At 36.2% G+C, this 12,262-nt stretch overlaps 1 protein-coding gene across 2 annotated transcripts in view; it reads left to right on the top strand.

The window, feature by feature from the left end:
• The window catches only part of ZNF385D (zinc finger protein 385D), a 242,742-nt gene that overhangs the window by 68,486 nt on the left and 161,994 nt on the right, over nt 1-12,262 (top strand). The window contains exon 1 of one of the 2 annotated variants that reach the window (XM_035316280.1): nt 6,519-6,831. The exons of the other annotated variant lie outside the window; for it this stretch is intronic. Coding sequence (XP_035172171.1) covers nt 6,810-6,831 — 22 coding nt within the window. The 5' untranslated portion in view covers nt 6,519-6,809. Of the gene's footprint in view, nt 1-6,518; nt 6,832-12,262 lie in introns of those variants that run through there. 2 annotated transcript variants of the gene reach the window in all.

The raw sequence follows: 12,262 nt of genomic DNA, 5'->3' as shown, positions 1-12,262 counted from the left end.
TTTTGTGGTTGGCAAGGCTAACGAAGTTTTCAGAGTGTATTAAGAACAAAAATCCTAATAGTATAAGCCACTAGATGGAGATAGTAAGATTGTTAAGAATGATTTGAAAGAACTATAAAAGTTAAATAAATATTTTTATTCTGTATTTTGAAAAATTCTTGATACTGTCCTCATGTTATGAGTATGCTGATGTGCTTTCCAAAATGTCTGGAAAAAAGGAGTATGTCAAGCAGCAGCTCAGCAGCTGCTTCGACTAAAGACTATTTAAAATCAATAAGGCTGGGTAAATTTTGTATAGGAGTCCTAAGCTATTTGGTTAAGGAGATCCCAGTTTCACCGATATACCTTATAAAAAGAAAAAGTAATAATAAATACAAAATAATTATAAAATAAAAAAAGACAGACATGAAAACACAGGGGACTAGAGAAGTGATAACGATGTGCTGGTATTCAGAAATGTAACTGATATCTATGCAATACTCAAATTGCTAAGGTTTTTGAGCAAAGGAAATAAACTGTAAATAAATGCAATATTTTTTTTAATTATTATTATTAATTTAACTGAATATGAACAAACAAAGCAGGCATTATAAACAGACTATTTTACTATGTAATGTCTGGTTTTGTTACATGAAATTTGTCATTTTATTGATAAAGATAATTTTAGAAGCAATAGACATTAATATTTTTGGCCACTTTTTTTTTTTTTTAAAAAAAAAAAATGTACATGTACACATCTGATAAAGAAGTGGTTAATTGACAAATCAGCTCCATATCAAATTTAACTAACTCAAGATGGCACCAGCTGGAATGCAAAGTGCAGGTCAGAGCTTTTGAAAGGATTGTGTCTTGTAAATCAGAGACCTAAAAAGAATTTAGAGTGCAAAAGCTGTATATAATTTCTCAGTGCAACATCTGGATTTATAAATTTATACATTTAAATTTATGTATTATAAATGTGTAAGTATTGAGAATAGAATACCTAGTTCTAGTGATGAATCTTAAAATGTATGTAGCAAAACAGTGGAGAGTGTTGGAAACAGACAAAAAGTGAATGAATTAGCCAGAATTAGGCAGAATTGCACACCTGACCAAGGGTAGTGATGGATTGTTTTTGATAAGTCAAAAACACATTAGACAAATGTTACTGAATGCAGTACAGGAAAAAAAAAAAAAAAAAAAGAGAGAAAAAAAAAAGTAAAGAGAAGAAATGAGGGGGAAAAGAGAGACAATACATTTTGGAGCTGAAATTTCTACCAATTCTGTTTTTCAAAGACTGAAATAAATGTAGTTAGTTGGTTTGTGGTTGTTTTTGTCTTTATTTTTTATTATTATTATTATTTTTTGTTATTGAAAAAACATCTTCAGGCAGGCTTCTTGGACTTGTTTGCTTTTAAGAAAAGCTTACTCTTTAAAATTATTATCAATATACTATTCAAAGATGCTTCTGTACCAATTGTATTCACATTCACATTCATCATCTTAAATCTTGTCATATGCTTAGGAGCAAAAGATGACAGGAATGGGCATTTAATAAAGCAACAAACAGAGATAGTACCTAGAATATCCATTTGTTTTTATATTGGTAGATTTTTGCTTGTTTATTACACATACATATATGTATAAATGTAATAATTATTCATATTAGTGGAGAGGAAATTCAGAAAAATAAGACCTTTCAATTTCCACAACATCTGTGTTCAAACTACAACATGCTATAAGTAGCTTTAAGCTTAAAAAACATGCATTTAGAAAATTCATTTTCTTAGCTTTCTATGTAGAAAATCCCTATTGTTTAAAAAGAACAGTGCTGAAAGTATCAGCTATTGAACTGAAAAAGCTGCATGACAAAAATTTTTAAAGGCTCTCAGAATCAAAAGTGAATCTTTGTTTACCTCTTGAAAATGCTTTTGTAAGAGGTTCTGGTTAGCCATTTCCAATAGAGAATGGAGCAGTTGATCAGATAGCAGCTAAACTAATGAAAAGCATCATGGAAGTGACAGGAAGATTAATTAAGTTCCTCCAGTTGTATTCACGTGTGGCAGTACAGAGTTCCTTTGGGTACTGCTGCAGTTAAATGGTATTCATGGTGACAAATATTGCAGATTTCTAGAAGTGACACTTTTGAGTCAAGGGTAAAAAACACATTTGGTAGTTTTATCCTCTAGAGAAAGAGCAAAACTACTGATGAACCTCCATGGCTAGTTTAAAATATATAATTATAACTTGCTCCTTCCCTTCTTATACTTTAGGTATACTTTACCTCAAGGTATACTTTACTTCTTGAGGTATACTTTATCTCAAGAGATTAGTAACAAATCACAAAATCTGTGTTATTGTGTAGTATGTCTTAAACTACTCCAGATGGCTTCAAAATAAAAACAAACCAAATTTCTAGTGGAGGTACTTAGTATATTTGACTTCAGGCACAAAAATATGCATACTTGGAAATACTTTTGGAGTCTTACAAAACTGTAGCTTGTCAGCTGCTTTTTATTCCTGAGCTGTGGTCACTGTAGCACTAATAGCAATGGAATATCTGCCATACATAAATTTCTACATTGTTCAAAAGTTGCAGCCCTACTTTATCTTCACAAATCCTTTACATACTGGGTGCTTTTGGTAAATGAGTGGGTCAAGTGTGATTTGGATTACTTCTTCCACTTTATTTTATAAGCAAATATTTGCACAAAACATTTTTATTTTAACAGCAGTCTGTGTACAGTTGATAAAATTTATTTTGGGAAAATCTGGAAAGATTTTCCGGTGTATGGGATCTTTTAACCTACTGTAGAAGATGCATAAATGTTGTGTCACTAGTGTATTTCCTTGCCTACTTGCCTACTTTCTGCTAGCAAAGAGTCCCTGGATATGCTTCTGCATTTGCAAGAAAAGGTTTGTGGTCAGCATTGCTAATTGAAATTCATCAAAGCCAACTGGGTAAGAGTCTGGGTATAAATCTAATATTAGTTGTCCCCTGGGAGAGTTCAAGACTGGAAGAGGGTTTTCCAGGAATCCTAGGGAATTAACTGGGTGCATTAATATTAAATATTAATTGGTCTCTGTGAGTGGTTTTAGTACTTGCTATGGAGGATTTTGTAAATCAGTAGATAGATAAAAATCAGTAGAAAGCATAGATAGTGTAGAGAGTTCTAAAAGAGTGGCATTTTGACTCTAGACCAAGTCAGGTGTGGTGGTAACCTGTAGGTTTACCATCTTTGAAGAAATGCAGGATGCACACTGCACTTGTGTGTACAGTGGCATGTGCTCTCCACCTGGTTTTTGTTTATTCGGAAGTAATGTCTTGTGGGGTACTATGCATTTCTGAAATTTTGCCCTCAGTGGCAAACCCTTTACCAAAGTGGGGTTGCCAAGGTTTTTTGTTTGTTTGTTTTTGTTTGTTTGTTTTTTAAAAAAGCAGGTTGCTGGAGGGTAGGATTTCAGGGAGTAGAAGCAGCCTCAGAAATAAGTGTTTGGGGTAGCTATTTTTTTCATGTTAGGTCTATCTTATTGCTGAATCACAGGCTTTTGGGGGTTTGTTTTTGGAAGTGAATCATGCATGAAAATATGATAACTTCACACTTGACCTACGTCTGTAGCAAAGCTAAATGCTGGTTAGCCTGTGCTGGCTTGTTGATGATTGAGAGTTTACACCGCGTGCTGGCATTATGAGCTGATTTGCTCATTCATTTTGCATGATGTTTCATGCCCAGCCTGTGTCTACTTGCATCTTCAGACTCACACAAGTGTTTGTTGTTCCTCACTGTACAGCAGGGTCCTCAGTTCTTGAGTTAAAACACCAGCCATTCTGGATTGTAATTTCTGAATTAATCCTTACTTTTGCTGACAATGACAATATCCCACTCTGAGAATAAAATTTATTTATTTGTACCGTACTTGGAGCACTACTTCTTTTTTCAATTTATTGGTGTTTTATGTATGTAAATTAAAGCAGAATTGGTGTAGAGTATGTGAACGGGGGCAGTTAAGGCTTTGTAGGAGAGACCACCAGAGACTTTTCTTGCTCCATTGCATTTGTTCTATAGCTGAAGTGCAAATAAATTAACCTTTTTTTTTTTTTTTAAAAAAAAAAAAAAAAAGTTTTTATTTGACTACTTAGGTTATATGCTCATTGTAATAAGACACGATAAGGGAAAGTGGGAGATGGTCCTTTTTCTGGTTTAAAAGGACAAAAAAGAACATGTTGGTCTATGTGGTCCTTTGCTGTGTACACTGAGGAGCTGGCCTACTATCAGGCTTCATTGAATTGGTACGGATATTGTAACAGAGCAGCCAGCTCATTTAAAGGCAGTATGGTTGCTGGCTAGCTAATAATGGTATGTCTACACAGCCATGAGTTGTCTGCACCCAACCTCTCAGCTGGCAGCACAAACCAGCAACATGTACCAGCTTAGAGGAACACCAGGGCTAGAGGTAGCCTGCATCTCAGCAGGTCTATCTCCTGAACCTATCTCCTGAACCTCCTGAGCCTGAGCCTTTCTGCAACACAGCAAACACAGGCTGGTGGGCAAACACTATGCCTGCTTGTCCTGAAGGACATAATGCAATGCTCTGCAAAAGAGCTAGCAGAGGAACTGAAGGATTTCACAGCGAATTGATTCTCTGAGCTTTTAAACTCCAGAGAGAGAGTAGAGGAAATGCTTGTACTGCAGAAGGCTCCTAATCATAACTTATATCTACTGCCTAGAAGACACCAGAGTGGCTCAGGTGAGGTATTTTAAACTGGACCTGGAGGGTGGTATTGCCTCCCATATTGATGTGTCCTTCCTTGTATGGTAGAAGTGGATGAGCATTATAATGATGAAGTGGCAGAAAGGAAGGTACCCTGAATACCCTCTATTACCTGCTGCTCCAACCCCTCAAGTTAAAATAGAAGCCATGGTTTCTAGATAGTATTTTTTCTCTGCAATTTAGGATTTAGTCAATTTACATTGCCACTGGTCAGTCTGAACCATGCAAAAAATCTTGGTCTTCCTGCCACATGCACTGCAACTTCAAAGTGAACTCCTGCACTGTGTGCTTTTTAGTTGTGAAGAAAAATTGATTTTGAGTTTATCTGTGGAGTGTAGTGCTCTCATTTCAAGCATGCCTCTTCTTATGGGCAGTTGGAATAAGAAAGAGCTCCAAGAATGGCTGGATATAAGGAATGGAGAACTGTTGAAGTACCAGTGAGGGATGTGACTTAAATTCATGCCCCAGTTCACATCGTTGCTTAATCTTGGTGACTTTTGTACAGGTAGCATGAAACCTAGTGAGAGCAATGATGTGGGGGCCTCTTGCTGAGAGAAGCGTAGCGACGAGGTACACCAGGGCTGTTGACTATTCTGCTGTAATTGGAGCATTCCTTGGCTGCTGTGCTCTTGGGATAATTTTGCCCTAAGTGATTGGACCTCATGAAATTGTAGTTACTGTGTGGAGCTTTTACAAATAAGAAGTGGAGCTTTAAATTAATTATACCTGTCATCCTCTTTCCTGTAGAATGAAAGCATTCATCCCATTAGATCCTATTATAAGGAAATAAACACTTCAGCATACTGTCCATTATTTTTTACCTTTATTTAGTTTAAGTGTATTATCAGTGATACATGACAGACTGACAACAGGAAACCAATGTCCTTTATCGATTCGCAGAAGATATATAATACGTGCATAAACACAGAACACATAGGCTTTGCCACGCTGCCACACCACTGAACATCAGATCTGTCCCAAGGCACTTTGTGTAAATGCTGGAGAGCATTTCGGTACCCAGGTCTGGTCTTTCTTTCTCTGGAGCTGCTGGCAAATATATCAGTTTTTAAAGCAGCAGGGACTGTGTGGGGACCTATTTACAATGAACTTAGGACCACTCTGTTTGTCACAGAACAATAAAATAGCTACCAGCTGCTAATGACTTATCAACCTGGGCTGGAGAGGAACCAGAGACCCAGAGGGTGAAAGGTTGTAAACTCCATTACAAATCTTTGCTGTCACATATCTCTCGTCCTCCCACTTTGTTATTCATGGGAAGAAATCACAGTTTTAAAAATCAGTTCAGCTCCATTGAAATCAAGCAATGTATTTATGAGTTGCTTTTAAAAATAGAAACAGCCTGGGTTTTGTCCAGCACTCGGGTTAAAATCATTTATAGAAATGGAACTATTGATTTCAAAAAATAAAATAAAATAAGCAGTCTTAGGGGACATGATCTTGCCAACTGCCAAACACCTTTATCTTGCACTGAAGTTGGAAAATCAGGGCACTCGGGGCTTCTCCTGGAGCCTGCCCTTCAGAGAAAAATAAGTTGACAATATACACTTTGTCTTTTCCATCTATTATGTAATTGAGCATGTTATGTCACTGAATACAATTCCTGCCAAAAAAAAAAAAAAGCATTTAAATTTTTAAAATTTTTTTTTTTTTTTTTTTTTTTTTTTTTTTTAAGCCAGTAATAGGTTAAACAGGATATTAGAGCACCTCATTGCGAGCCCGTTAAAGAAAAGATCTGTTTGTAGTACTCCTAGTTCTGATGTCACAGGCACAGCAAGGACATCAGAAGGAGGAGTCAGATTACAGTAAGAATGGGCAGTGCAGCATGCAGCCAGAGTAAATGCTAAATCAGACAGGGATTGTATCAGGGATAAGACTGCCTGCAAAGCGCTCATCCTGAGGAGGCACACTGCTCGCTCACGCTTCTTATGCTGGGAAATTTCCACATAATGTAGAATGAAAGAGCTCTGTTTTACATGTCAGCCCTGTGCGGGAGCTAATGCTGAATACACAGCGGTGGGATCCTGACTGCGTGATTAATGAGAAACATAATGTATTTTGGTAAGTGTTAACTGTGATGTAATTCTGCTTCTGCTCACATTATCAATAGGAGTGATTATTATAAATTTCAGATTCAAGAACATTTTGTGCTGTCATGCACCTAAAACTGACAACTAGAAAATCATATCGGCTGTGCAGTTTGAAAGGATTCCATTGTCTGAGAAATTTTCTGTTTGAATGGGTTACCGCTTAGTCTTAGCAGCTTGAAAAATAAGCTAAATAGAATGAACTCATCCTCGGTTTGTTTTAAATGAACTTGTGTTTCATTTACTGAGAGGGAATGAGAAATCGTTGGGAGGCATGGGAAGTTTTAGACAAACTTAATGAAATGGACTACTGCACTGTTTATGATTTGGAGGCACAGTAAGTGTTAGGATCTCACTCAGTTTTTAGTTTGAAGAATTCAAAGATACAAAGGAGAAACAATGCTTTATTTGCAGCGGTGTGTTTGCCGAGTACTCTGCATTATGCAGATCACTGGTGTGGGGTTGGCTCCTAGCACACCATGAAATGCATATTATTTTAAGCCTTTAGAGGTCTCAGAGCTGTTAAATATTTGTGCAGAGTTTAGTTTTGTAGCATGATGGAAATCTTCCTTAGCCTTACAGCTGGGCTGGCTGCATACTCTGAAAACATGCTGAAGCGTATAGCTATGCCTAAGCAATGTAGTGCTGCAGTACTGGGCCAGGATGTACAATTGCAATATAATGCTGCAAGTTCGTGCTACTCAAAAGCAGAAAAATGATTTTTTTTTTTTTTTTTAATTGCATTCTGGAAAAAAATATGATTCTTTGTTATACGACATCTTATCTAGCCTTGTTAATTTATCACTGCATAATATTTAGAATGAACGCAAAGCAGAGTTAGAGAATTTCTGGGACAATCAGCAGCATTCTCAGTTTCATTAAATATTGAATCAGGAGTTCACTTCAAGGTGTAAGAGAAGTATTTTTGTTATATTCTGAGCCCTATCATATGAGTGCTATACTCTATAACATGCTAAGCATTATTTTCTTATTTTTATAAAACTAAAAATACTGGGGGTGAGGAGTGGGGATGTCTTCAACAGCGAAATCCATCAATTATGAAAGCAGATTGATTTTTTTTTTTTTTAATAAACTACTGTAACAGAAAAAAAGCAGAAATTGGATGAGTTCTCAGAACTGTTCAGAATTCCTTCTGAAGATGAATTTGCAATGCTTTAGCTTTACTACATTTTCCAAAGACTGAGGAAGAATAGCCAAGCATTATAGTTTTAGGCTTCAGTAATTTGGGTTAAGTCTCTTCAGCATTAAAAACAAGTTATGTTAGGTTAATTTTTTGGTTATTTATTTATTTTTTGTTTGTTTGTTTGTTTGCTGCCTTTTAATATGATTGCAAGTGCTAAATGGGATATATATATATATATATATATACATATACATATATATATATTTTTTTTGCAGTCAGTTTCACAATTACCTGTATAGCTAGGATTAGAAGTTACAGTTTCCTGAAGTTATACGGTTTAGAGTATTAGGTATATGTTCACTGGGTAGTATTTAATTTATTTATTTTTTTCTGGTTTTCTATAATTTTCAGAAACAGATAATGTTGATCAAACTTATTTTGCTGTTATTTCTTTGGAAAAATACAAACTCCTGTTTCACATGCTCATTTGTTTTCTAGTGCAACACAAGTTTTTGATTGGAACAAACTGGGTTGTACTTTCTCCCTGTTTTAGGAAATTTCACTTTTGAGAGAAGAGCTAAAAGTTTCAGTTAGGCAGGTTTTCAGTATGCTGTGTTCAGAATGAAACTTCCTTTAATATTAAGTTTTAAATTGATGTTCTCCTTTCTGTCTTTTGCATAGCAAAGCATGATCTAATGGGGATAATGTTTACCTGTGGCTGTTGGTGTTTTTCTGGTCAGTCTATGAGAAGCCGGAATGTCTGTAATCTCACCTGTCTCTGTTGTAACAGTGACTGCACAAAGCAGTATTGCACAAATCCAAATGAAAGCTAGACCACGTACATCATGCACCCACTTTGACTTGAAATTACTATAGCCAACATGTACGCAATATTATAATTTTATATTTGCTGAAAAAAAAAAAAAAATCCTTTCAATTTTAGTAAAGAATTCCGGGATATTTCTTTCCCTATACATGGTGTTTTGGGGCCACCTAAAGAAAAGAGAGGGAAGAAAAAGAAAACATTAATGTATGTTTGTATACATCTTAGTTGTTTTTCTGGGTCTTCTTGACTAATTGATGCTGATGTAAGGTAGCGTTGTGAGTTAACACACATACAGCATTAAGGCTGAAATAAATACTGAAATGGAAAGTAAGACCTAGTCCTCTGAAAATGTTTTTCTTATGTAGCAAGTAATAGTGGGTGAAGTGAGTTTCTTAAGCATCAAAGAGAAAAGTTACTAAATTGCAAAATCAGTCATAGGGTTTCTTGCTTTCTTTAAACCTGTAGCCTGCAAGATTTGGGGCTGAAATAATGTATATTGTACTATTAGAGCTGAGCCTTCAAATAATTAAACTAATGGTGATGGTTCTAATTACAAATGCTTTTCTTTTATGTTGCACCAGAATTTTGATGGAGTGGTTTCAATAATTGCTAATTTTCACTCCCTATGCTGTGTTTCGGAGCCTGTTGTTTGGTCACCGTGGATACATTTGTTACTTATTCTATTGGTTTTGCGTTTGTCATTTTGAGTTGAACAGAAATGTGGGATTGTAATAATAGTAAAAATCCTACAAAATGATGTAACATGTTTATAGGGTAAGCCAAAAGCCAATGAAAATAATAAATGTCTGTTAAGTGCTTTAATACGTATATGCTTTACACTCTAAAACATACACACATCCCCTAGAGCAACTTTTGCTTGCATTTATCCTTGAGGTAATAATCTAGCATAAGGTAAAAGTCACTTGCAACCATTCTCTGCCGACAGGAGAGGAGAAACGGTGGGGGGCTGTCTGTGCAAAGTGGTAATCAGGGACATCCTCCGGTTCTGCTCCATGTGAAGGCTCTGCCGTGGCCACTGGGTGTACATAGCTGGTCGCTGCCATCTCTACCAAAAAAGGTCCCGCCGACCACTGCTGCCTTGGCTCAGCCACCTCACCGGCACAGTGCGTTGCTCCAGCAGCTGGATGGAGCTGACTTGCCCGTGAGCATTGTGGTGGCCCATATGGCAGCCCCTTGGCTGGGGCAAGGCCATGCAGTCTGGGTGGAAAGTGTCCCAGCTCTTCACAATTCCGATGGTGAAGGGGGAGGGAGATCTTTTGGAGCATGTCGTGCACCACCGCGGTATGCGAGGGTCACTCGCTGGAGGAGATACTGCAGTGATATTGCAGTTATGGGACAGCGAGCACTGCTCTTGAGAGCTCTAATGGAGCTGGGAGGAAAGCCAATCCTCCACCCCACTGCCCCCTCCCCAATACCTTGTCCTTACTGAAGAAGCACAAACAAAAAAGGAACTGAAATTAAAATTTACCACCAAAAAAAAAAAAAAAAAGAAAGAGAGAGAGAAAATGGAACCCTGTACAGTGACAGTGAGCTCCACAAACCTTTTTTTTTTTTTTTGTGTGTGTGTGTGTGTATTCTCCCCTAACCTCCAGCTCCCCTGCCCTTTGTGGACCAGATACCGATTTAAGTAATATCTGTGCTCAGTGTTTCCATTCACATTATAATGGATATATAATATATTGTGGTGGAAATGAATATCCTATGGGATAAAATAATAGAGCTCATAATGGGGAAAAAGACAAACAAATATTGCCCTAAAATGCCATCACTTTCCTTTTTGCATGTTGGTTGTTTTCATTTCCAGTGTTTTTTTCTCCAGCCAATGTTGTAGAGTGTAGTAATTCATCTGCATACATGCTACTATTCTGAGTATCACTTTTTATTTCTGGAACACTTTCTTGTAGAAGAGATTCATGCTGGATGAGTCATGGAAGAAAAAATACCCCTCACACCCCAAATCTCACCACCTCTTTAAAGAAAACACGTTGTACAAACCAAACAACCAAAAACCCCCCACGTGTTTCTGCAGTTTCAGTGAAAATATTTAGTTGTCACCGGTTTGTTTTAAGAGGTTATATTTTCTTCTAGATTAGACACTGCAGAGGCCTTTCATTACACTTCTGTTTGTCTTCATTTAAGGCAGGATGAATCAGTGATGATAAGACTATGTTTTTAAAATGTTTTGAGAATTGCAGATACTGGATTATGAACTGTACTCTATTTTATCACCAGCCATCTGAAATAAGAAAGTGTAGCTAATATATAATGGTTGCTGAAAGTGACAGAAGAATTCAGCTGAGCGAGCCAATGTATAGGAGCTAGAGATCTGCAGGAACCTTATGTTTATACTACTTGGAACTTTACAGCCTCCCGGGCAGTGAAGTTCATATCTTGAAGCACTGAATAATGATTAATGCATGTATACATAATAATAACAATTTAAAAAAAAAAAAAAAAAAACAAAAAACTGCTGAAAATTACAGGAACCACTCTGTGTTAGATTGTATCATTTTAGATTCTTTTGCAGAAACTGTTAATTTAATATCTCTCTAAATATATCCAGTATGTTACCATGAATATGGGGGTGATTTCACCATTAAAAAAAAAAAAAAAAAAGAGTCCCAGTGTTACTCTTTTTGTGGTTGGCATAACTGCTCCAAAATCAAAATTGGAATTAGTGGTTTCTGGCTTCATTAGTGAAGAATAGGTCACATTTTCTTCAGCTGAAGGTCTTGAACAAAAAAAGTGTATGTGCGTGCACAAATGTGAACACGTGTCTGTCCATGTGTGTTTTAAGTGGCGTGGCAAGGGAATCTCATATTCCATCCCTTCTTAACTAATATCTTATTTCTGTTAAAAAATGAAATATAAATTCAAAATTATATTTTTTAAATTTTCATTGTGACGTCATGTTTCCATCCTTTTTAGACTTTTTTTCCTGAATATACCTTACCTCATATAAACCATACCATATACCTTACTTTTATAAAATATTTTAAAATAATGAGATTGAGTGCAGTATTATCTCTGAGTTCAGTGGTTTCTACCTCTTGGTGCCTGTATGCAAATATCCTTCTATATTATTTGGATTCTCTTTTATGAATTGATGGTAGTTTTAGAAATGCTTGCAATTACAAAAATGCTAATCAGGTTACAGGAATACTTTTTAAGCTTTTGACCCTCGTTACACTAAAGAAAATTATGATTCCTTAAAAAAGAAGAAATAGATCTGGACTTGATAAAGGAACTATTTCAATTTAGTATTAGATCATGAAAAGTTCTTGAAATTCAGTAAAGGTCGTGAGAGTTTCATTTTTAAAAAGGAGTCGTTACGTGTAATATATTGCAAAGATTACTTTTGCAGCTGAAATTGCATAGATGATTGGTAACATTCTGAGAACATAAATCAAAAGA

The sequence above is a fragment of the Oxyura jamaicensis genome, chromosome 2, assembly GCF_011077185.1.
Source record: "Oxyura jamaicensis isolate SHBP4307 breed ruddy duck chromosome 2, BPBGC_Ojam_1.0, whole genome shotgun sequence".
Lineage (NCBI taxonomy): Eukaryota > Metazoa > Chordata > Aves > Anseriformes > Anatidae > Oxyura > Oxyura jamaicensis.
The sequence above is the reverse complement of the archived record's forward strand: the minus strand, read 5'-3'. Positions and strand labels throughout refer to the sequence as shown.